The sequence below is a fragment of the Gouania willdenowi genome, chromosome 12 (assembly GCF_900634775.1).
Source record: "Gouania willdenowi chromosome 12, fGouWil2.1, whole genome shotgun sequence".
NCBI classification, from domain to species: Eukaryota; Metazoa; Chordata; class Actinopteri; order Blenniiformes; family Gobiesocidae; genus Gouania; species Gouania willdenowi.
Window position 1 is genome coordinate 27,253,630 of NC_041055.1, and position 25,315 is coordinate 27,278,944.

A 25,315-nucleotide genomic window follows, 5' to 3' on the forward strand; every position below is an offset into this window, starting at 1 on the left:
AAAGTCCAGCATGAGGGACATTGATTATTTATTTATTTATTTTGACCATCTGTCCGCGACCCACCCAGTACAGGTCCGTGACCCACTTTTGGGTCCCGACCCATCAGTTGAGAATCCTGAATACACACATCACACAAAAGAGTAGAGTTTATCCATTTACAAGTATGAATAAGATATTTACACATTACAATAACAAGATGTATAACATCAGAAATACTTCAACCCAGATTGTTCATGAAATAAACAATGTCTTTGGAAGAAAATGGTGGTACATTGTTGATTTTTAGAGACAGCAAACTGTGAATATCAGTCCAAAGCACATTTGTCTTTTCACAACAAAAAAATAAATGTTTAGAATGGACAAAAGGTACATGATTCAGGGTCAAAGTTTAATCTTTTACGTACAAAATCTCCAACTGTCGGCCATGAAACCGTGACCGAGTTCATACATTCGACACCGCATAATGCAGCACAAATATCCCACTATTTCTGAGGAGCATTTGAACGCAGCATTGGGCGGATAGCTACTGCCTCATTCTTCTTCTTCTTCTTCTTCTTCTTCTTCTTCGCGTTACGTTTTTTTCCCCCGATTCAGGGCTTCTCAGCGGGCGGAGGTCTTGTTAAATATGACCACGGCTGAGGAATAAGGGCTGTTTGTACATTAGTGAATACATATCTATCACTTCATGAGGCTGTTGTGGATAATTTGGGTGTGCTGTGGATTACTACCTCCTACAGACAACAACAGACCGTGCGACGGTGACGCGCGTCTTTTTTGATGCTCGGTGCTTCTTTTTTATAAACTATCACTTATCCAATATTACCTAACCTAGACCTGTGACATAGCAGGTTTGTGGCTTTATTTAGTGGAGTTGATATAAAGTCTGTAAACATGACTTCCCGACGTAATTTCATCGCAAGCCGCTGACCGTGTGACGTAATCACGTTGTGCGTCACCGCCCAGAGAGAGGAGAGAGAGAGACCGACCCTCAGTCCCTGAAATCAGCCGGACCGGGAGCACCGTCCACTGCGGCCCTCACACAACAAGGAAACATGTTTGAAACCAAAGGGATTCTCTTTGTGGTGCTGGACGGGGTTTGTCTCATTCTGGGTAAGTCGTTATTACGAATAAAAGACAATTTTCAGGTCTCCGAACACGCCTTTTCTCACAATTTAAATTAATAATATTTGTATGTTGTTTTTTTTAATCTAGAGATTTTAAATCATCTTCTGAAATGTGCTAAACTAATGCAGATATTTATATGTTAGGATGTTTAAAAATAAATGCATTATTATGGCAGCTCTGAACCTTAGTGCAGTGTTTCTCAAATGGCGGTACGCGTACCCGGGTACGCGATGGCACTACTTATAAATCTGCACATTTAATCGCATTTTCATCGTGATCACGATTTTGGTTGCTACGATTAAGTTAACCTGATCATTGGCAATATTAACATTTAAAATATGGGCCTGCACTCTGTAATAATGTATTTATTCAGTTTTTACATTTTAAATTCTTGGGTTATTTATTTTTTTCAAATTATGTTTTTGGTGTAATTGTTATTTAAAGCTTCATTTTGCACTGTAAACTCTACACCACCTATTGTTTGTTTAAAAGTATTGTAATAAAAACAGATTTTTTTTTTTCCCCACACATGATAAATATTTAGGATTAAATTATTGATTGAAAAAAAAAAACCACAATTATCATTTTGGCCATAATTGTGCCACCCTACTTATAAGTTTAGTGAATACTTTGTTCTACACACACATATATATAGTGAAACCCTATTTTTATTTTATTTGAATCTTTTACACAACACAAATGTTGCTATTTTTAGTTTTTATTATTTTTGTGTGTACATCGTTCTACGTCACACCTGCTCTGCCAATATAAGCTTGTTTATCATGCCAATAAAGCTGTTTTGAGTTTAATTTAAATAGATAGAGATATGAAAGATATGCGGATTTCAAAACATGTAATGATAATCACAATAATGATCATTAAAATGATCTTTATTAGAACATAAACTAAAAAATACAAGGATCAGTCTTGATGACAGGAAATTGTAAAAAATCTATTCAGGAGGGACTAAATACTGTTTTTTCCCACTTATTTACAAAGTTATATTCTTTAAAATGTGTGTTATCACTCATTCATTTCATCATTATGTTTTATTGTTGTTTTTTTAACATTATTCTGAGCTAAATGTTGTAGCCAGACAAAGGGGGGACTTGAGCCAAACAAGGATGAGAACCACTGCCTTAGTAGATAGTGAGGGCTGAATATGTTTACACTTAGACTCATAAAACCATTGCTGGCCTCCCACAGTCAACATCATCAATCATAGTCATTTTTATAATTAAATATACTTCCCTTCAGAGCGCATGTGTCAAACTCAAGACCCGGGGGCCAAATCTGGCCCTTTGGAGCATCCAATTCGGTCCACAGGAGACAGTAGAAATGACAAGAATCACTGTGTAAATGCTTATATCGCATGATTGCAGTCATTTTTAATATTAAACTGTTGAAAAAACCACAAATTCTTACAAAATCCTTCAATTTTCCTTAAATTACTACATAACATTTCCCTTAATTAAATAGAAATTTGTCACAAAATCTAGGAATTTTTGAATTGAGGACCCTGTTGGGACTCATATCTGTGACGTATTGCTTGGATATTGTCGGTTTCTTACATATTTAGTATTTTATGTATACGTAGAAGTGCAAACTAGGGCCCAATATTGTCGAAATTACTCATTTTTCCTGCATAAAATCAGTGGCCCACACTTGAGATCAAACTGCTCCGTATTTGGCCCTGAACTTAAATGAGTTTGACAACCCTGCTTTAGAGAGTAAATATTTACCTCCACGAAATTATCTCTTTTGACTAAACATTATGGGAGAAATTGTTTATTTCGCCCTGGAAGAAAACGGGGGGGGGGGGGGCAGTGTTGCTGTGGGGAAGTTTTCTGGTTAACTACATCTGATTATTCACTTAAAATAAGGAATCTGTGACATTTCCTGGAGAAAGAAGTTGTTTACAACAATCTTCCACTGCAAAACATTCAGATGGAAAACAAAAACATAATCCAGAAATCATGAAATGTGCAAAATATGTAAAAAAAAAAAAAAAAAGAATGCAATCGGCTAAAATTCTAAAGTCCAATGCTTGGAGTGATAATTTTGGGCTGTTGGATGGGGTTTGTTTATTATGGATAAAACCAGTTTATAGATGTTTACAAGCCTTTTGTCTCCATTTGAATTCATCACATTTGTGTGTTTTGTTGTTGTTTTTTTTTTTTTTTTTTTTTTTAAATCTGGAGGTTTTAAATCATCTTCTGAATTGTGCTGAACTAATGCTGATATTTATATCTTAGGACAGTGGTTCCCAATCTTTTTTTGTCCTGTGAACCCCCATGGCATTTTATTTGTCAAATCATTTGTATGCCCTCTTTATATCATAAATACCCCCTCCATAATTTCATATGCTTTGTCTCAAACGTTAGTTCCCAAGGCTTAATCTACAAATCCAAAACATTGAGTGGAATTTAAAGTGGAATTTAGTTAAACTACAACTTCAATTGTAAGTAAATAAAGTCTACTTTGTAAAATGTAGCTAGTTATTGTCTTCTTTTGTCAGAAATGTGATAAAATTATCTCTGTAGCATGAAATAATCCTGTTACAAAAACATGTAGTATTTTATTGAGCAATAGTCCTGATAGTTTATGGTGAATTTGTAAAAAAAATAAAAACACTGTCAGGATATTTTGAAAATAAAAAGGTTTGTTTTGGCAGAATTGTACCATAGTAGATATGGATGAACAAGTATATCATTCATCAGTCATTTTATAATTAAATACTCTTCCCTTTAGAGAGGAAATATTGACCTTCTCAAAGCTTTTTTTCTTTGACAAAATATATTTTTTTGATTTTAAATGTTAATTGGGGGAAGTTTTCTGATTATTCACGTAAAATCAGGAATCTGTGACATTTCCTGGAGAAAGAATTCATTCATTTCATTATCAACAATAACATTCCACTGCCAACCATGCAGATGGAAAACAACATATGATCCAGAAACAGTGAAATGTGCAAAAATATACCGTGAAAAAATTAGAATGCAGTCAGCTAAACTCTAAAGATAAGTCACAAGTTTTAAACTCTAGAAGATTATGACGTAAAAAGTACGCAATTTCTTAATTGAATGTTGTAAATCAACCAAGTTCTCCATGTGGTAATTATGGTAATCAAGGAAGAATCATCTCTTATTAAGGTTTTATTCATTTTATAAGGTCGTATAATGCAGATCACAGTTAGGCTGATTATTTAAAGCATTCAGCTCATGTTTGTCTTCATTTTATTGCTTTTAAATACATATAATTTAACACAGTTTTACACACAGTACACAAAGACTATATATTATAATAAAAAATGACCAGTTTAGGCAGTTATTGATGCTGCATGCACATGGTTTTTGGCTTTCACTGCCTCATATTATGCAGCAGAGGCCTTTGAGTTCTGTTGCAGTGATCAGAAATAATCAGAGTATCATAACCATCATGCGTGCAGCCATCGGCCTGTGTTTGTGCGGACCTGCTGCTGCTGCCTGTCATTTGAGGATGGCACGGCTGAAGGTGCCAACAGCTGCAGAAACACCGCCCACAAACCACCTACAGAGTAGTGGGGGGGCTACAGACACAGACAGGGGCTGGAAGCCAGATTCATCTAATAAATGAGTTTTTTTTTTTTCTTCTCTGACATCCAAAGGCATAAATGAGCCGCTCTGAGGAACGACAGCGACCTTGCACGCAGACTATGGACCACTGAAAGCAATTAGTATAAGGCGCTATCTTTATGGGATTTAATCTGTTGGGCATGCTACAGTGTGTTCATGGATTCTTCATTCCTATGTAGCTATTCAATACCAACAGTTATCTGCTCATAACCTGTCTGTTAAATCCAGACTAGGGCTGAACAATTTTGCAAAATAATCTAATTGCGATTTTTTTTTTTTTCCCTCAATATTGCGATTGCAATTATTTTTTTAAGGGCCTCTTGTCATGTATTTTTCAATCAACTCAAGCAATAAATCAATTCGTTTCATAATAAACAATTTCAGAATAATTTAAACTTTAACTAAATATAATATATAAACTTTAAATCAAACTTCCAACAAACTTAAAATAAATTATTACTTCAAAAAAAAAAAAAAGCCTTTGCGATTAGAAAATCGCGTTTTATATCGTAAGAATATCGCAAATGCAATTAATTGTTCAGCCTTAATCCAGACACAGTTAAAGATTATCAGGCAATAACTTAAAAAACTCTTATTGTTTAAGCTTGAGTTCAGTAATGTATTGTGTGATTGGTTAATAGGACATCATGCTGTTGTTAACATGGTTAAGCATTCCACCAGGAATTCAAAAATAGCTGAAAAAAGTCAACTGTTCTGTGTTTTGTTTAATAGTCATATTTTTTTTTTTTTTTTTTTTTTTAAACAAGCTACCTTTCATTTTATAAAGCAGTGTTTTTCAATCTTGGGGTGATGACCCCATGTGGGGTCGCCTAGTCATTGATAAAAAAAAATACTGAATAAATTATACATTTTTGAATTATTATTGTTTAGTTATTATTCTTTACCACATACAATCTCAAACAGAAGTACTGTATTCTATAGTTTGTGCACAAACAACAAATGTATAAAACAAACATGATAAAAATTAATTCTAGAGAAAAACAAAAACATCTCTGGTGTCTCCAGAAATGTGTGATATGGAGGAGCAGTAATTGTAGTCTGTAGCACCAACCTTGTTAATTTGTTTCTGTATATTCTCTATATTCTGTATTAATATATTATTTCAACCTTGTGTGCTGCTTTTCTTTTCTTTTTTTTTTAATGCTGATGGAAATGTTATTTCCCTGAGGAGCCTTCCCAACAGATCAATAAAGTTCTATCTAATCTAATCTAATATAATATAAAAATGGGGTCACGACTTAAAACAGTAAAACAGGTTGGGAACCACTGCTATAAATCGTATTTCAGGAATGCTTTAAAAAAAAAGTCAACTGACATTTAATCTAATTCAATACAGCAACTTTTACCAACATACCGTATATATTACTCCCCAATCCTATATATCTGATGACCTCATCATCAGAGGTTCCTTTTCATCGAGCAATTCTGTTTTAATACCATTCCAGCCATTCTGTTTTTTGGCTAGTCCTTTTAACGACACAAGGAAAGCAATAAAAAGCAGCTACAAAGTGGGATTTCACACAGCAGGCCAGGCTTTCTACAAAGCAGGTGTAGTAAATAATTCATTGTGCATGTGTGGTCTCTGTGTGGTTTGGTTGTTCAAAAAAAGCTCTCTATAGACAGGTTTCACTTGAATCTGTATCTACTTAATAGGGTAATGGTTTTAGTGTGCGACAGGAACAGCATTTTGGCCAAAAGTGGTTAAGCAGACATGAGCAACTGGCGGCCCCAAGGGCCACATGCAGCTCGTCTCATTTTATGAGGCCTTCAAGGTAAATGCAAAAAGTCACTCCAAAAATGTACAAAACCACAGCAAAAATACACAGAAAATAATTTTAAAAACAGTCAAGACGACTACTAAAATACACAAAATGACAGAAAAATATACAAAACAAATGCACAAACTGACTCCAAAAACCACAACAAACTCAAATAAAATGAGTGAGAAATGTAAAAAAAAATTACTCAAAAACACAGAAAAGGACAAGAAAAATGCACGAACTGATTCCAGAACACACACAAAGAAAGAACACACACACACAATAAAAGAATAATATACAAAACAACAGAAAAATATACAAAACAAAAACAAAAATGCCGAAACCTCAACAAACTCAAACAAAATGAGTGAAAAATGTAAAAAAAAAAAAAAATGACTCTAAAAACACAGAAAAGGACAAGAAAAAAAATGCACAAACTGATTAAAAAAACACAGATAAAACAACACACATAGTTTAACTTTTTATTTGTAGCTTACACATTCATTATCGTTTTCTTTCTTTCTTTTAAAATTAATATTTATTTTGTTTCCTCACAGGAGTTGAAAACTAATATTTTCTGAAAAAAATGATAAATATTTATTTAAAAAAAAACTGAATTAAGAAAACACTTAATGTGGAAAAAATAAATAAAATTAATTTCATAGTTCCATGCCTTTGTTATTTCCTGTTTTGTCCAGATTGGTCATTAATCTGAATGTTGACATAATTGTTGATAATGTGGCCCTTGGATCACATTTCTGTGGCCCCACTGTGATAAAAGTTGCCCATCTCTGTTTTAAGGGCTTGTTGATATGTGCACACATAAACTCGGGTGTAAAATATCTGATCATCCTTCATTTACAAATTTTTTATCTCTGCAAAATGCCGTCGCTTGTTATTTTACGTTTAACATTTAGATGTACATTTACATTTAACATTTATTATTTATAATGATAATGACATTTACATTTACATTTAGATTTGACATGTACATTTAACATTTAGATTTTCAGGTAAAATGTGGAAGTCCTTAGCTGTATTAGTGCCTCACAGTCTGTGTTCAAATGAGGTTAACATGCGAGCTGATGACCTTAGCTGTAAAAATAGCCCAATAATATTAGCTCTGTATCACACGCTCCTTCTGACCCTTGTGTTAACTGGTGATAACCTCTCCCTCCCACAGGCGGTCTGCCTCTGGCAGCCTTTAACCTGGGTAAGATCCGTCCTTACCAGAGAGGCTTTTTCTGTAGTGATGACAGCATCAGGTACCCTTTCCATCCCAGCACAGTCACCTCCACCGTGCTCTATACTGTGGGCTTCACCCTGCCCATTAGTTGTGTAAGTAAGAGTGATGCAAGGCAGCAACTCACACACTAGTAACCTGCCTCACAGCAAATACTGCCGAGTGGTGCTTTTACCTACATCAGTGATTTACAGCAGGGTTCTGGTCAATTAAATTTTGCAATTACAATTATGTCTTCAATTATTCATGTTTAGTTACAACTAAATTATGATTACGGTGACAAGCATTTTTTCCAATTACATTTAAATTTTTTTTTTCTTTCCACTGAACGTCAATTACAGTTACATTCTTAATTACTAAAGTTTAAATTCAATTAATTACAATTACAATTACAATTACTTCTTTAATTATCCATGTTTAGCTACATGATTACTGTGACCAGCATTTTTTCCCAATTTCAATCAAAATAATTTTTCCGTTGAACGTCAATTACAATTACATTCTCAGTTACTAAATTTCAAATTCAATTAATCCCAATTACTGAGCCTTTAATAAATAACCCCATAAAGCTTAACCTTCTTCTTGTGTTAGGTTTCTGTTAGCATCTCTTATAACGGAGAACTGAACTGAAATGTAGTGAAAAAACTTGATATGAAACATATTTTAACAATTGTTAACTATATATATATATATATATATATATATGTGTGTGTGTGTGTGTGTGTATATATGTATATGTAAGCAAGCCATAGAACTCTTAGCCTGGTTCCCCGGTTTTGCGTTTTAATTAAATTGTGGTTTTTATATAATTTTCATGCCAATTACAATTACAAAGTCAATTATTTGAACTCAGTTACACTTCAATTATAATTACAACAGCAACCAATGTTTTCAATTACAATTACAATTATTGTAATTACTTATCAGTTACGCAGTTATAATTGTGATGGTGTCCAGGCTCACCAACGTCTACCCTGCAACACTGGAGAATTCTGTATTTGCTGTGAGGGTGTGTGGGTGGGTGTGGGTGTGTGATGGAGGGAACAGAGAGCAGCATGTTAAAGGACAAACACTCTGAGCCATTACATCTCATCCTCACTGATGTCTCAACACAAAGACTCTGTACTTAGTGACTATAGCTGCTAGTGTTTTGCTTTGTTTTGAGAAATTACACTTAAACGGATTAAATCCAGTTCACACAAAACAATAACCAGTCCAGTTATGCTGCTTAAAGGTTTAACACAGCTGCCTGCAGGAGGAATATAACTATTGTTTTTTTTTTCAAGTAAACTTCATGCTTTGATGAAATGGGATAGTGTAACTAAATGTCCTTTTCTTCATTTGCGCTGAAACATTAGCACGTATTGCATTCAGGCACAAGAATGCTGCCCATTTTGTGCATTTAGAAATGAAGTTGGTGCATTAACATTTTTCTTTGTGTTGTCCAAGTAAACAAATCTGGGTTTCATTGGTTTCAGTCCTGTATTCTCACTGTTTTGCACATTTTCCTCCTGAATCTTAGTATTTTTTTAGTTAGTATCCTAAAAACTAAAGGAGTGTTGGCCAATATCTAAACTGACACGACTTCATGTGACCCTGTATGTCCCGTGATGTCAGTATCACCTGTTTTGGCTTAAATTTGATTAACTCTACTGAGGTAATTCCATGTAATTTTCTCTTTTTTCATGTTTTTACATTTTTATTGTTACTAGTGGAAAAACTAATAAACAATAAATGATTATGAGACACAGAGGTAAGCTACAATGGCCTTGTGTAAAGGATTTTCAATATCTTAGAGTGGTGAAATAACCCAAAGTTGGGGTCCAAAATAAAAATGCAGACATTTTCTTACATTTCCACATGCAGCTATGGAATTCTAGAGACTGTTACCCAAGAACCAATGCGTATATGAGACTAATCATTGATGTGAACAGTCTATGTGCATAGCGCAAAGCTGATCAAATTACAGGAAGCTGAGGCTTATGTAAAGTTGTTTACTGAAGGCCCAAATATGTTCCAGCCCTAAATCCCAACAAACCTTTATCAATTTTGCGGAGCTGGCATGTCCACAAGATATGATGTATAGCACATCTTTTTGTTTATTCTGAGAGAGTAGGTGGAGCTGTATTATTATTATACCAAATTTCAGTTTTCTATGTGATGTAGTTCTTGAGATATTGGAAGCTGAAAATGGAAGAAAAATAAGGATGCACGAAAACCGACACTTACCCTCCTCACTAAATTGGCCATATCTCAAGAAGTATTCATCTGATCAAACAAAAAATTTAAAATGTGCCCATTGATTAATCACCGAACAATTGGTAAAAATTTCAGCATTTTTTGAGACCGAAGTGTGTGGGCCATTTGTAAAATGACATGGAATGACCCCTTTTGCAACATCCTCTTTCAGTTTATTTCCTAATGTTTTTTTTCTCTTTTTTTCACGATTGTTAGTCATCACATTCAGGAAAATTCATTGACAAACACTTTAGATGTAAAAAGCTTGTTTTAATAGCGTAAGCCCATAGACTTTCTGCTAAGTGCACAAATAATGGCACTACAGAGGGTTGTTGAATTGACGTGGAATGACCCACTGGGTAAAGTTGCCAGCTGCTCTTATTCAGTACAACAAGAATTCAAAGAATACATCAACAGCTCTTAAAAAAAATAAATAAATAAAGCTGGAATGCTTTTCTGGAAAGTGGTGGAGAGTAACTGAGGCAGGAAATAGCAGTGCTTGTGTGAATGTGGGTGCACTCATCTGTTTGCTATTAAAAATGAATGATGATGATGATGATGCAAAGCTGTAACCTGGTTAGGAAAATTTGAAGATATTTCAGTCAATAATAATGCATTGGATTTTATATAGAGCCTTCAAACGCTTTACATTGATGTGCATGCGATCTTATATTTGGCGATATGGGTCTGTTCTGGGACCTCCCTGACCTTCCACGAGCCCTAGCTAAAAGGCTAAAGCAAGGAGAGCGGTTAGCAGAGCAGATGTTAATGACAACGAAATGACACCCAGTTTGTTAGATACATACTGACCTGGAGGAGCTGGAGTGGAGGTGGGGTGCGAGATGCTTGCTTAGAAGGTATGAGGCAGCTGTCACGGTTTAATTAGTGCATCCTTTATGCTTCGACCAATAAGGAGCCAATCTGGGCTGTTGGGTTTGACGTCCATGACCTGCCTTAAATAATAATAAATCATTTTTGTCCTCAGATGCCTAAAAGAGAAATAAACCAGACTAAAGGATTAATAACCTGTTCAGAAGCTCATTTATTTTCTTTCCTTCAGGTTGAACCTTCCTACATTAACAGCCTTTCTTTACAAGCATTTACCATTTGCTCTGTTTCCCTGCCAACACGTTATTAACCATTAACCATTATTAACCACGCTCCTGAAAGCTGCTGAGGATGCAGCCGTCTTCAGGGGATGCAACAGATTGCGAGGGCTGTCCTGTTGCATCATGGGTAGAGGTGTGGGGCACCCTTTTGTAACTGTTTTCTTTTTCTTTGTTGTTGCTTCCCTGCTAGCCGGACTCCCCTTTGTAATACTCACTGCACAGCACCGGCCTTTCCGCCGAGGCTTTTTCTGTAACGATGATACGATCAAGTACCCGCTTAAAGACGACACCATTTCCTATCAGTTGTTAGGAGGTGTCATGATTCCCGTCACAGTGCTCACTGTAAGTGCATCTGTTTTTATTGTCTGCTCACACACTTTTTTGCTTCTTTAGCGTTTGTTGTTGTGTTTGCCTAACCCACCCACAATGCTTTTAATTTGAAATTCTTGCAGTAATAACAAGAATAATAATGGGTGTTTTGTTTTATTTTTGGCGTGTCAAAATGTAAAGTAAAGGAGATTTTTAGGGACTGAAGCTGATGCAGGAAATCAATCAAATCATTCAAATGATTAATTAAAGGAATGTTGTAAAACAGAGATAAAATTATTAAGCCCTAATACAAACAAACATGGCAAACTATAGAAAAGTGTTTTGAATTAGATTATTTACATGACATTATATAATACATATTAATATAATATAGAAAATAACATAATATAAATATTTTTACATTTATATAGTTTTATTACTATAATACTACTTTATTACTATATTCAAATGTTGAAATTGTTAGAAGGTTAAGACTGAAAAACTTAGTGGTTTTGCTATTTTATTTCGCAAAATTATTAAATGAAGGCACTACAGGGGGAATGTGTTAATACGGTAAATAAATGTATGCACAATTCTTTGGAGAAAGTTTTGTTAATTAAGGAAATTCAAATTGTAACATATTGACATAACATATTGTAATATATTTCGATTTTCTTTTAATGAATAAGATATTATAAAGTTGAAACACTGCTCTTCATTAATTTTCAACCTGAATTTAAAAAAAACAAAAATCTAACCATAAAATTTCTCGCAAATGTGTAAATAATAGAAGATCACTTGTGAAAGAAATTAAATCTTGTAACTTTCATGCGTGTATCCAAAGGACAACTTCAGGTATACTTTTACTCTGAAAGGTCCAGACTTCTAAGCAGCTGCAGCTGTTTGCTAAAAAGATTTAAAAGCTGCCACGTGTGTATCCTCGTGGGGAGTTAAAGGAAACATCTTTTATTTCTCAATCTTTTTTTATTTTTTAAAAAAAAGGACCAAATCCAACCTTTAATGTTTTATACATAACATGTAAAACAGCAGGAAGTCATTGTGGAGCAGCTCTGTAACGCACGCATTTCCTCTCTGAGGCACATTGCCCACCAGGTTTCCATCTTCCATGGTTTAATTCAATCAGAAGGAAGAGTTTAAATCTGTAAGCCTGTTGTGTATCTGCAATTGGCTTCAATCTTGACATACATAACCATAATACTCACAATTAAGGAAGTCGGTTTGAGTCATAACTTCCACTAAGCAGAGCAGCAGTTGCTGCACTCCTGTTAGTACAAGCTCAAATACATATAGGGGTCATTCCAAGTCATTTCTACACATTTTCAGGACATCCCATGCACTTTTGTCTCAAAAAATTCTGAAATTTTTACCAATCGTTGCGTGATTATTCAATAGGCACACTACATTTTTAGTTTGATCGGATGAATACATTTTGAGATATGGCCAATTTAGTGAGGGAGGTGGGTATGTGTCGATTTTCGTGCGTATTTTTCTTCCATTTTCAGCTTCCAATATCTCAGGAACTATTAGTGAAAATCTAATAAACAGTAAATGATCATGTAATGGATTTTCAATATTTGCAATTGGTGAAATAGCCACAAAGTTGGGATCCAAAATAAAAATGAAGAAGTTGCATAAAGAAAAAAGGTTTGTATCCCAAGAAAGAGTAATCTTTATACCATAAATTAAAACAAATCTGATTTTTTTTCTGACATTCTCATGTGCAGTTATGGGTCAATGAAAATAGCAACAAAAAAAAAATTCAGATATTGTGAGACTGTCGCTCAAGAACCAGTGCATATCTGTGACTAATCATTAGTGATGACAACAGTCTATGTTCATAGCTCAAATCTGATCAAATTCCAGGGAGCTGAGACATATGCAAAGTTGTTACTGAAGGCTCAAACATGTTCAAACCTGAAACCCAGACAAACTTTATTCCAATTTTGAGGGCCTGGCATGTCCACCAGACAGGATGTATAGCACTAGATCGGCCATATCTCAGAAAGTAAAAATGTACAGTGTGCCAATTGAATAATCACGGAACAATCGGTAAAAAAAAATTCAGAATTTTTTCAGACCGAAGTATGTGTCATGACCCATGGGTCTCCCATTTATTCCAAGTGAGTTTTAACCTTAGTTGTTATATTAAGTGGATGTCCTCCTGTGCTGGACTTCTGTTTTTTTTAGGAACTATTCCACCATGATTATGGTGTTATTATTTTATTTCACTGTTATGAAAAAAGGTGTGTTTTGGCTCTAATGTTTGTCCTTTAAGCTGCTGCTCCTAGCTTCTGTTTCTGTTTTATTCTAACCTCTGTGTTTGATCTCTAACTGTGTCCCCTGTTGCCTCGCTCTTACAGATGATCTTTGGCGAGTGCCTTCTAGTTTATCTGAAACACCTCAAATCCAAGTCGTGTTTCGGCAGTTACGTCGGTTGCGTTTACAAAGCCGTGGGCACCTTCCTGTTTGGGGCCGCCATGAGCCAATCGCTGACGGACATCGCCAAGTATTCCATCGGTCGGCTCAGGCCGCACTTCTTGGACGTGTGCAAGCCCAATTGGTCGCTGATTAACTGCACGGTGGGGTCGTACGTGGAAACATTCACCTGCAGTGGAGACGCCAAGATGGTCAACGAGGGCAGGTATGGGCCTTCCTCATGAAACTGTTTATTTGTTTTTAACATGTTTAGCTATTTTCCTTTACATCAACAAATGTTCTAAATGTGAACTTTGTGGCACACCCCACTCCTCAGCCCTCCATTCTTTCCTACAATCACCAAACGTCACTTGAACTTTGCAAAGCTCCGTTTAGGTTGATGACGATCAAAGGTCAAATGCTCACCTATTATGCAACAGTTGTTTTCCTTTACCTCAGCGGGTGATGAGTTTTATATAATATTCATAGATAATGCTTTGAATTCATTTCTATGGTTTGTTGTGAAAAGTTGTGCCTGTTTGGTACATAAGAATATAAATGTTTTGTTTTGTAACGTAGTTTCTGCTCGACAAACAAACAGTTCATTACACTGCAATTTATGCTACAATTGAACAACTTTATTTAAAAAAAAAATAAATAAATTGTTCTAAATAGTAAAAAGACTTTTCATTTCAACAAATTCATAATGTATGTTTAGGTTTAATTTATTCAGACAACTTTTTACAGGAAATTTACTTTGATCTCCTGACATGTTAGGACTGTCAACAGCAAGTCTTCCTCAGAGTCGTCTGCTGATCGCTTTGATGTGTTCTTGACTTTCGTGTAATAATTCCTGCAAGTTCTCTGTCTTCTTTTTGAATAATATGTTAAGGTTTCATTTATTCAGACAATTTTTTACAGAAAATTTACTTTGATCTCCTGACATGTTTCAACTGTCTATTACCAGTCTTCCTCAGGGGTGTCTGCTGATCGCTTTGATGTGTCCTCATGAGTTCTTTCCATTTTCATTATTTGAAAAGAAGACAAAATGAACTTGCTAGATTTTTAAAACTCGATTTGATCGGTATAAATATACTGAAGATCTCAAGTGGGCCTCAGATTGTGCGCTAGTTTGAACTTCTACGTATAAGTCACGTATAGTATGTAAGGCACAGACAATAATCCAAGCACTAAGTGACAGATATAAGTCCTTGTTGGATTTTGACTTTTTCAAATTTTCAATTTTAGGGCAATTTTGTTGAATTGTTTGTGAGAAATTATAGGATTTTAGTTTTGATAATTTGTGTTTGCAATCTTGTTATATAGGAATGGGAAAATACTAATAGTGTTCGATTTTTATTAAATGTATGACTTTGGAGGGGCTGAGTTAAATACAAATGAATTATTTGGTCATTTTTACTTTACCCATCGGGCTAATTTGGATGATCTTAAGTGCCAGATTTGGTCCCCGGGCCTTGATTTTGACACATATGATCTATACTAATGTCAATTATAAATCATACAAATTTTTAAAGTATAGGATTAGTGACTGGTTGTGTTCAAAATGTCACACTCCGTACTACACATTACAAAATCAATAAGTATATACTGTCTACTATATACTATAAGTATGATCAGGATGATGAGCGTTCCCACTGAAATATACTTCCAAGTTTCCCAAGATGCATTTGGAACCTACGATGACAAAAACCTGCAGCACACTGAGGCTAAATATCTCCCCACTATTGTTCTACTTCAAAACAAGAGCCCTATTTACAAAAGTGTTAAAAAAAACTAATGGAAGACAAGAAGAGATGCTTTTATTTTGAAAACGGGACGTTTGACTTTTAGCTTGAAGCCAGTCACTGGACAATTTTACATTACGCTCCCAATGCATCATGGGACAGTTCAGTATGAGTAGTGTGCCCACCATGCATACTAAAAAATGTCCATAGCATACATCCGGGTATTTCTTGCATACTTTATCTTTTTATACTATTTAATGTGAACGCGCTACATGTGCATTTTGACGTCAAACTTAGTATGAGTAGTACGTTAGTATGACATTTCGAAGTCTTGTTTTGTTTGTTTCTGCACATTTTTAAACAATACTTTATAAAGTCCATTGATTAAATCCAGTCAGATCTGCTGATGTGTTGATGAGATGGATTTATAGAGACTAGATTTAAAGGTTGTTATGACAAAGGAATGCAGAGCTTCTAATCTTTCCTCAGTAACAGGAAGTTTGGCGGGAGGAGCAGGTTTCCTTTATCCTGATTGTGCCAGGGAGGCTTTTTTAATGGGCTGGGCGGAGTTTTTAATTCTTTTTTTAAAACTCATTGTGTTTCACCTAAATAGACGTCATATGAGTCGGAGCCTTTGATCCTTCGCAGCCCACCCGACCTGCTTCCTGCGTCCCCCCTGGGTGTCGAGCGCCATCATTCCTCAGCCTTTGTCTTCGTAAACCGTCATATCCAGGCAGCAAACATCAGCCTCTGTTGACTCAGGGCTGGTTTTATGAGCTTTATATCACTGTCTTTTTATCTGCAGCTGCTTTGTGTGTGTTTTGGTTGGTCTATTGAACACCAGCAAATCAAAAAGGTGACGTAAGGGCAGGACGAACCGGTCGAGGAATGCATCTTGTTTTAAAATGACGAAGTGTGATTTGCACTTTTTTTCCTCTTTAGATCTGTCTCACACACACACACACACACACACACACACACACACACACACACACACACACACACACACACATAATTATTCAGCTGCTGCTGTAATAGGAAACCTCAGGGAATGCATTGTTATTTTACCTGCCAGGTTGGGTTTTGTTACGGTGGTGTCGGCTAACAATCACAGCTGGTGGTACAAAGATGGGCTAATAATAATTGATGAGCAGGATTGTTGTTTTCTTATTTAAGACCTCTATATTAGATTCAAGCTTTAATTTCACCCCAGGATGAGTTAACGATCCAAAAGTGTCGAATGACAAAAACAAGTTATTTAAAATTGGAAGTCGTAGAGTTAGGCAAGGCAAGGCAAGGCAAGGCAAATTTATTTATATAGCGCATTTCATACTCAAGGCAACTCAATGTGCTTTACATGATAAAACATTCAATTGTTTAAAATCAATAAGAACAATTAAAATCATCAGTAAAATCAATTAAAATCATCAGTAAAATCATCATTACATCAACAACATGACAAAAAATCTCTCTCTCAATCATATGCAGTAGAGAAAAAAAGTGCCTTTAACTTTGATTTAAAAATGTTCACATTGGATGCTGACTTCAGCTCCGCTGGCAGTTTGTTCCACTTCTTTGCAGCATAACAACTAAAAGCAGCATCACCATGTTTACTGTGAGCTCTGGGCTCCACTATCTGACCTGTGTCCATAGATCTGAGAGACCTGCTGGGTTCATACCTGACCAACATGTCACTGATGTATTCTGGACCAAACCCATTCACAGATTTATACACCAGCAGCAGAACTTTAAAGTCTATTCTGAGGCTGACTGGGAGCCAGTGTAAAGACTTTAAAACTGGAGTAATGTGCTCTGACCTCTTTGTTCTGGTTAAGACCCGAGCTGCAGCGTTCTGAACCAGCTGTAGCTGTTTGATGCTCTTTTGGGGGATTCCTGTCAGAAGACCATTACAATAGTCCAGTCTGCTGGAGATAAAAGCATGGACCAGTTTCTCCTGATCTTTCTGAGCCATTAAACCTTTCACTCTGGAGATGTTCTTTAGGTGGTAGAAGGCTGTTTTTGTGATAGATTTGATCTGACTGCTGAATGTAAGATCTGAGTCAATCAGAACACCAAGGTTTTTGACTTGGTCTTTAGCTTTTAAAGATCGAGACTCAAGATAATTGCTGACAGCAGTCCTCTTTTCCTTGTTACCAAAGACAATCACCTCCGTCTTGTCATGGTTTAGTTGAAGGAAGTTTTCACTCATCCAGCAGTTTACTTTTTCTAAACAGTCACACAACACCTCAATGGGACCATGGTCATCTGGGTTCAGTGATAGATATAGTTGTGTGTCATCTGCATAGCTCTGATAATCAACCTTACAGTTCTGTAAAATTTGTCCTAAAGGAAGCATGTAAAGGTTAAACAGAAGGGGTCCAAGAACAGATCCCTGAGGAACCCCACAGGACATTGGTAATCTGTCAGATTCAAAGTTTCCAATGCTTACAAAATAGCTTCGCTCCTCCAAGTATGACTTAAACCATTGCATTACTTTTCCATTTAGTCCGACCCATGTTTGCAATCTGTGCAACAAAATTGTATGATCTACAGTGTCAAATGCAGCACTTAGATCCAACAGAATGAGAACAGATACTTTTCCTGAATCAGTGTTCAACCTTATGTCATTGATCACTTTGATAAGAGCAGTTTCAGTGCTGTGATGAGAACGAAAACCTGACTGAAATTTATCAAATATTTTGTTGAATGTTAAGAATTGACTCAGTTGGTTGAAGACCACCTTCTCAATGATCTTGGCCATGAATGGAAGGTTGCTGATTGGTCTATAGTTAGCCAGTATAGAGGCATCCAGTGTTCTCTTTTTTAACAGCGGTTTCACAGCAGCTACTTTCAGGGATTTTGGTACGGTGCCTGATTGGAATGAGCAGTTAATTATCTGACACAGATCAGTGACAATTGACTTTACAACAGTTTTAAAGAAGTTTGAGGGTATTGTGTCAAGGCAACACGTTGATGGATTCAGCTGCTGAACAGTTTCCTCTATGGTTTTTGGGTTCACTGTAATAAACTCTAACATTGTAATTGACTCATCCCTCAGTGGTTGAAGCTGTTCAAGCTTTTTGTGATTTTGCTGGTTTGTTCTGATGTTTGACCTTATTGATTGTATTTTTTCATTGAAATATACAGCAAATTCATTGCATTTTCCAGCTGACAGTAATTCAGGGGCTATCTGATCTGGGGGGGTTGTGAGCTTTTCAATTACAGAAAACAATGTGCGAGAGTTGTTGACATTTTTGGCAATAATTTCAGAAAAGTATTGCTGCCTTGCTTTGAACAAGCCATCATTGAATTTTCGCAGACTTATTTTGTATAGTTCTAGATGAATTTGGAGTTTTGTTGATCTCCATTTACGCTCAGCTCTTCTACAGTCAGATTTCAAATTCTGCATTATCTCAGTCCTCCTCCAAGGTGTTTTCTGTGTGTTTGGTTTTCTCTTAGTTTTGATTGGAGCCACCACATCTATGACATTACAGACGTTTCTATTATACTCATCCAGAAGATCATCAACTGTCTCAGCACTCAATGTTGGTGTCATTGCTATGGCTTCCATAAACTGTGCACTTGTGTTCTCATTTATGTACCTTTTCTTTAAACACACATAACTAGGGGGAACAGATGTTACAGTCTCTAGGTCAAAAAAGACACAGAAATGATCAGATAGAGCTAAGTCTCTTACATCAACAGCAGAGATATCAACACCTTTAGAGATAACCAGATCCAAAGTGTGACCTTGAGTGTGTGTCGGACCAGTCACATGTTGTGTAAGACCAAAAGTATCCATTAAAGCATACAGTTCTTTGGCAGTATTGTCCATGTTATTGTCTACATGAATATTTAAGTCACCTGTTATTATTAAAAAGTTGTATTCAGTGCATACAACTGACAGCAGTTCAGCAAACTCATCCATGAATTCTCCAGAATATTTTGGGGGTCTATAAATGACTAAAAACAGAACTCTTGAATCACCCTTCAGTAAGAATGACATATATTCAAAGGAGATAAAATCACCAAATGTTATTTCTTTGCACTGAAATATTGATTTAAAAATGGCAGCAACTCCACCACCTTTCCTGCAAGTACGACACTTATTTAAATAAATAAAGTCTTGTGGTGAACTTTCATTGAGAATAGTATTACTGATACCATCATTCAACCATGTTTCATTAAGAAATAAAAGTCCAAGTGATGTGTCAAAATAAAATCATTAATTATTAGTGACTTGTTAACAAGAGATCTAACATTAAGAAGAGCTAATTTTAAAGACTTTACTGGAGACACTGGTGGACTTTTTGGATGACATGTTATAGGAGTCAAATTTTTATCTCTATAAAGCTTTTTGCTTTTCTTTAATTTCACAATTTTACCTGTGTTACCTGTCACCACAGGAATTAAAGAAGCTGCATTAACTCCATAGGGCCCTGACTTTTTCTGGTTGTTCCTAAAAATAGAGCTATTGCAGTCTAGACCCAGCACACATCAGACCTGTGTCGCTCTAAGATGAACACAGCTGGCCTGAGGAGAAGAGTGATCCTGAGCCTGGTATCGTCGAGGAGGGATGGGTGGTGCAGATTGACCATGGTGGGGTAAAGGGTGGGGTGTTAGTCTTGTGCCAGCCAGAACCAGCTCGTTCATCTGGGCAGTTAAATCCAAGAAGGCAGGGGTAGGAGAGAAGCTGGATGAGGTGGAAGTAGGTGAATTTTGGGGTGAAGCAGGTGGGTCCTGAGATGCGGGGGTTGGGTTGACCTCTTCATTTTGGCGATTTTTATTTCTTGCTGGAAGCTCATTGACTCCATGTTCTTTCCTTGTTGTTTTGTTCTCCGATGGTACATGTTGTCCTCTGTCTTTATCAGAACTGATAGCAGTGTGACTGGTGAAGTAAAACAAGTTGGATGTGAAGAGTTTTACTCCAGCCTTGTTTAGACACAGTCCATCTGCTCTAAAAAGATGACGACGTTCCCAAAAAATAGGAAAATTTTCTATAAAATTTAGTGAAAGGGCAGCACAAGCCGAAGACAGAAATTTATTCAAAGAGTAAATCCTTGAGAATTTCAGATCTCCTTTGCGGACTGGAGGTATCGGGCCACTGATGAACACTTTAGGCTGTATACAGCTCACAGTTTTTAGCAGATGGGTGAAATCCAGCTTTAACACCTCAGACTCCTCCTTGGCTAAATCATTTAACCCAAAATGAATCACAACATTTTTCAAATGTGGGTAATCTGCAACGATATGCAAGATTTTGTCAGCCAGGTCTGATACTGTGTCATTAGGTAAGCAGATCACTTTCACGTTGCTGCTAAACATCTTCTGAGCATCTTTAACAGAAACGTCTCCCACTATCAGTGTGTGAGGTTGTTGCTTTGGCCTACCATGTCGCTTTTGTTTTCCTGAAGCACTTTCAGTCTTCGCAGTTCCAGAAGGTTGTGTGTTGACCTCATTAGAGCCAGATCCTAGGTCATTCAGCAGTGGGGCGAATCGATTACCCAGTTCTACATGAAACTGGGTTTGTGACTTGGTGATAATCCTGCCTTTAGCAGATGTCCACTTTTGTGCCTGGGCAGACAAGGGAGTTGATGTTGAGGCTGCAGTCTGCGAAGCCAGTGCAGGCCAGTCCGTCTCATTATTGATATCAGGGCGCTTTGCTCGGCCCGTTAGCCTTTGAAGTGGATATGACTTTTTCTTAGGCTTAGCTCCCAGAGTATTCCAGGGAGGACTCGCACCTGTTGGCTTATCAACGGGAACAGGATCCTCCCTAGGCCTGATAGCTTTGTTAGCACGGGCTGGTAGCGAGTTAGCTTTATCCACTCCGCTGTTTTGAAACAGCGGCCACAGTCGTATCATTATCATATCCACAGTGTCCATTAACCTCAATGTTTACTTGTATTCCTCGCACTGTAGTCTCCAGTTCAGTAATCTTTTGGAGAAGACTGCTGTATTCTGTTGTGGAAAGAGCCATTCTTCTGCTAGTAGCTTGCTACTTGTAGCTAGCTAGCTTGCTACTTAGCTTTCCAGTTGAGCCAGCAAATAAAAAAGCAGTAGATGATTACCTCAGAGCCAGAGTCAGATGGTAAATGATAGAGTTTGATGTTGAGGTATCGTATCATTTCTCAGAAGAAAAAGTTCATGTTAGTAAATAAATTCCTCTGTGAGCTCCGCTCTGCTCTTTTGCTGCTGTCAGCTCAGCTGCCGGAACCATAGCCAACCAGATCCAATGCAGCATTACATTATTTGGAGGGTTCTGCTTTCAATCAAAGTCACTAAATTCTCTGGATTCTAAGATAATAATCTTTGTTTTGTTGTGGAACCATTTGCGTGTATTTGATTGTTTCTGGCCAGGCGGTTTGGTTGCTGGGATGCATTTGGTGGTGGAAAATAACTGCAGTAAATACAAGAGAAAGCACAAAATTAAGTGGTTAGAATGCATTTAAATAGAATTCAGATGTGTGATGGAGCTGTAAAACATGTGTTCAGTTTTGTCATTAACCTGTGAATTAAAAGTGAAGGCAATCAGAATTTAAGGCATTAAGTAAAGGAGGGTCCTCTTTTTTTTCTTTTTTTGGCCTGTCCGAGCATTTTCACATCAAAAACTATATTTGATTTTTTAAAAAAAAAAAGCTTCCCAGACTTGAATGTAAATGTCTGAATTCAGGTTAACTCACAACAGAAACCTGGAAACATAATAAAATAATTGAGCCCCATATTTGCGTATTTTTACCGTTTTTCTGCAACAACACAAACGTACCATATTTTAACCTATTTTCATCCCTTATTCTTGCATATTTTTGCTACTTTTAATGCATTTTTGCTTCATTACTCCCGTTTCTTCCACTTCTCCATCAAATTTCAATGCATTTTCTGCACATTTTTTTCCACAGACATTTTTGGCACTTATAAACCTTTTCACCACTTGACCGATTTATTGTCACTTTTAACCTATTTTCACCGTATTTCATTATTTTTGCCAATTTAATAACGTTCACAATTTGCTATGCCCATTTCTAGCCAGTTTTAAACTAATTCCTACTTTTTTTCTGCCATTTTAGGCCAAAATTGACACTTTGAACCTTTTTACCATTTTTCTGTCCGCTGTTGGCCACTCTAATTTGCAACTTTTATCCAATTTCTGTGGTTATTAAAATCCTATTTCACCACCTTTTCCACCACTTTGGTTACTTTCAACCCATTTTATTCTGGTTAAGGATTTACATCTTTAAGATAACTATATACTATGGAGCAAATACTAATAAACGTCCTGGATTACAGTGGATATTATTCAGATAAATAAATAATAGGGGCGTAAATCACCTGTTTCATTCCGATACGATACAATGTTTATTATCAGAACAACGATTTGATATTTGCCGATGTCACAAAGCCTGCCACATTACGATTTTGATTTGATTCGATTCTGAGGCCTGCGATTGATATCAGACAATAATCTTTTTCATCGCCGAGTAAGTAATCTTTTTCTATTAAAGAATACAAAAACACAATTGATAAATTTTCAGAATTTTATTGCCTGACTGTTTTATGGCATTACATGAAAAACATTCTTGAAAACTCTTTTTTCCTCACCAACTAACGTTTGGAGTTTTAAGGAAAGCGGAAGGCCAAATGGCGATGAATATCGATGTTTATACTTTGGATCAATTTGACTGAATCATTGATCAGTTGATTAATCGATTTAGATCAATTAATCTTTACATCCCTAATAAATACATGTGGTTATCACAGATTCAAAGAACAATGGACCATCATTTTGCTGACTTTATGGATGTGCTTTTATGGAAAACTATTGCCATTATTCCCCCTTATAGATGGCCCTGCTTTTGGGGGTCGCGGGCTGAAAAGGTTGAGAACCACTGCTCTGGTCTATGAAAGCCTGTGCTTTACTTCTCCTCCATTGATGAATGTGTGCGTTTCTCTTGTTTATTGTGATGACACTTTGTAAAGCTGAGTCGGCGCGAGTATTCAGCTTTGTTTCTGTTGTTTTTTGGTCTTTGTTGCAGGTTGTCCTTTTACTCCGGCCACTCGTCCTTCTCCATGTACTGCATGCTCTTCCTGGCTGTAAGTACCTGAACCAGCTTCGTTTCTCTGACTTCACATCTATGCATGCTTGTAGAAACACGTCAACATTCTTTATGTACAAATCAAACCAGGCATATCAATGCTGGAGTCGGGGAATTTTGGTTCAGCTCATAAAAACAGTTCAAGCATACATGTTAGATACATGTAGCTTTTGCTGGATGAAGTTTAGACTCCCTTTAATCAAATTAGGCATGACATTTAAATCAGTTGAGCCAGTTTTAGGGAAAGACTCTTGGAGGTATTATTGAGGGCAACACTTCCTGTAAGAAAGTGAGAAAACAGCTGATCTGTATACTAAAATTATGTTCGCAGTTACTGTATGTAGTTTTTTTTTTTTTTTTTTTTTCAAAGTAAAAAATATTTAGTAAAAAATAAATAAATACAACAAAAACCAGTCAAATATTTATTTTAACATCTAAAGCCTATGTCCTGGTCTTCCTGAAAAGCTGGAAGAAGAGTAGTAGTCTTAGTTTTAAAGGATTTACTTTACATTCATATTGAGAGTGTAGCACACTCTGTATGTCTTTATTGGTCTTTTACGTAATCTCTTAGTTTATTTACCACACAGGAAGTTGCACCCATAATCAGGAAGTAATGTGGCGCAATTAGGCAAATTGGAAAACAATGGACATAAAAAAAGACATTAGCATCATTATTTGTCTTTCTAAAGCTGGATGTTTTCAATTGTAGAATTCAGAACGGTGGTTCAATGTCCCCTAATTACACAAATATCTATAAAGTGACAAAACGAAAATTCACAACGATTAAGTTCTAGGGTGTTTTTCATAACTTCCCTGAAAATCAAGCAAAATTTAATTTCAGATGTGTTTGCTCAAGTAATTAATCTGCGGTCACTGATAAACTTCCAGAGCTGCTGATTCATTCAGCAGGAGGTTATAAATAGAAGCGAGGGCAAAGTCCTGGTTTATGCTTAAAGCTCTCCTCCCTCCTGTGTGTGCGAGTAAAAATGTAAGAAAACACATTCAAATGACTGCGTTTGCATCAGAAACGAAGCACACACACAAGCAGGAAGCAAGAAAGGTTTAAAGTCATTATTCTTGATGCAAAGGAAATGAAATGAAAGCTCACTCCCTGTTTGGAGCACTAACAGGGAGGTGTCTACTTTATGATGCAACTGAACTATGAAGTGTTTTATCAGTTCAGATTAAAGCAGCTGCCCTCAGTCATTCTTTATCAGATAAAATCCTGGATTTTTCATAGATCAATGAATGGACATAATTTGCTCTGAAAAGAAAGAAAAAACGGTCAAAATTGACGCTTGAGGGTTGGTTTTATCTCCATCATTAAAACTGTTTGTTGACATTTGTAGAGCTGCAACTAATTATTATTTTTGTAGTTGACTAATCTATCAATAATTTTTTCGATTAGTCGACTAATCATGATTATTGTTTTTGAATTTGAAGCACATTTTAGAATCGCTAATCTAAACGCCTTTGCTTAGAGCACTATTTAAAAAAAAAAAAAGAAAAAGATGTACTGTATATTAGTTCACAATTTAAAGATTATATGTTTATCACAATAAAATACCTATACAGATTACTTACAAGTTAAGAAAAATCTAATCATTTATCAATATTATATAAA

The 25,315-nt window shown here is 36.1% G+C and overlaps 1 protein-coding gene across 2 annotated transcripts; it reads left to right on the forward strand.

Moving 5' to 3' along the window:
* Positions 1 to 502: 502 nt before the first annotated feature.
* Positions 503 to 23,712, forward strand: plpp1a (phospholipid phosphatase 1a). 2 transcript variants are annotated; one of them, XM_028463162.1, is made up of 4 exons: positions 503 to 1,111; positions 7,705 to 7,859; positions 13,802 to 14,082; positions 23,632 to 23,712. In XM_028463162.1, the coding sequence occupies exons 1-4, from the start codon at positions 1,054 to 1,056 to the stop codon at positions 23,699 to 23,701; spliced, it is 564 nt and encodes a 187-aa protein (XP_028318963.1). In that variant the 5' UTR covers positions 503 to 1,053; the 3' UTR covers positions 23,702 to 23,712. The 2 variants fall into 2 exon arrangements, with proteins under 2 accessions (XP_028318963.1, XP_028318964.1); XM_028463163.1 differs by lacking the exon at positions 7,705 to 7,859 and adding an exon at positions 11,302 to 11,453.
* The last annotated feature ends 1,603 nt before the right edge of the window (positions 23,713 to 25,315 follow it).

What these genes read in the sequence shown, in the direction of transcription:
- plpp1a (XM_028463162.1), top strand. Translation starts at nt 1,054, where the DNA reads ATGTTTGAAACCAAAGGGATTCTCTTTGTGGTGCTGGACGGGGTTTGT. An exon ending in CGGGGTTTGTCTCATTCTGG is followed by an intron (nt 1,112 to 7,704) that starts GTAAGTCGTTAT and finishes TCCCTCCCACAG; the next exon opens with GCGGTCTGCCTCTGGCAGCC. An exon ending in AAGATGGTCAACGAGGGCAG is followed by an intron (nt 14,083 to 23,631) that starts GTATGGGCCTTC and finishes TCTTTGTTGCAG; the next exon opens with GTTGTCCTTTTACTCCGGCC.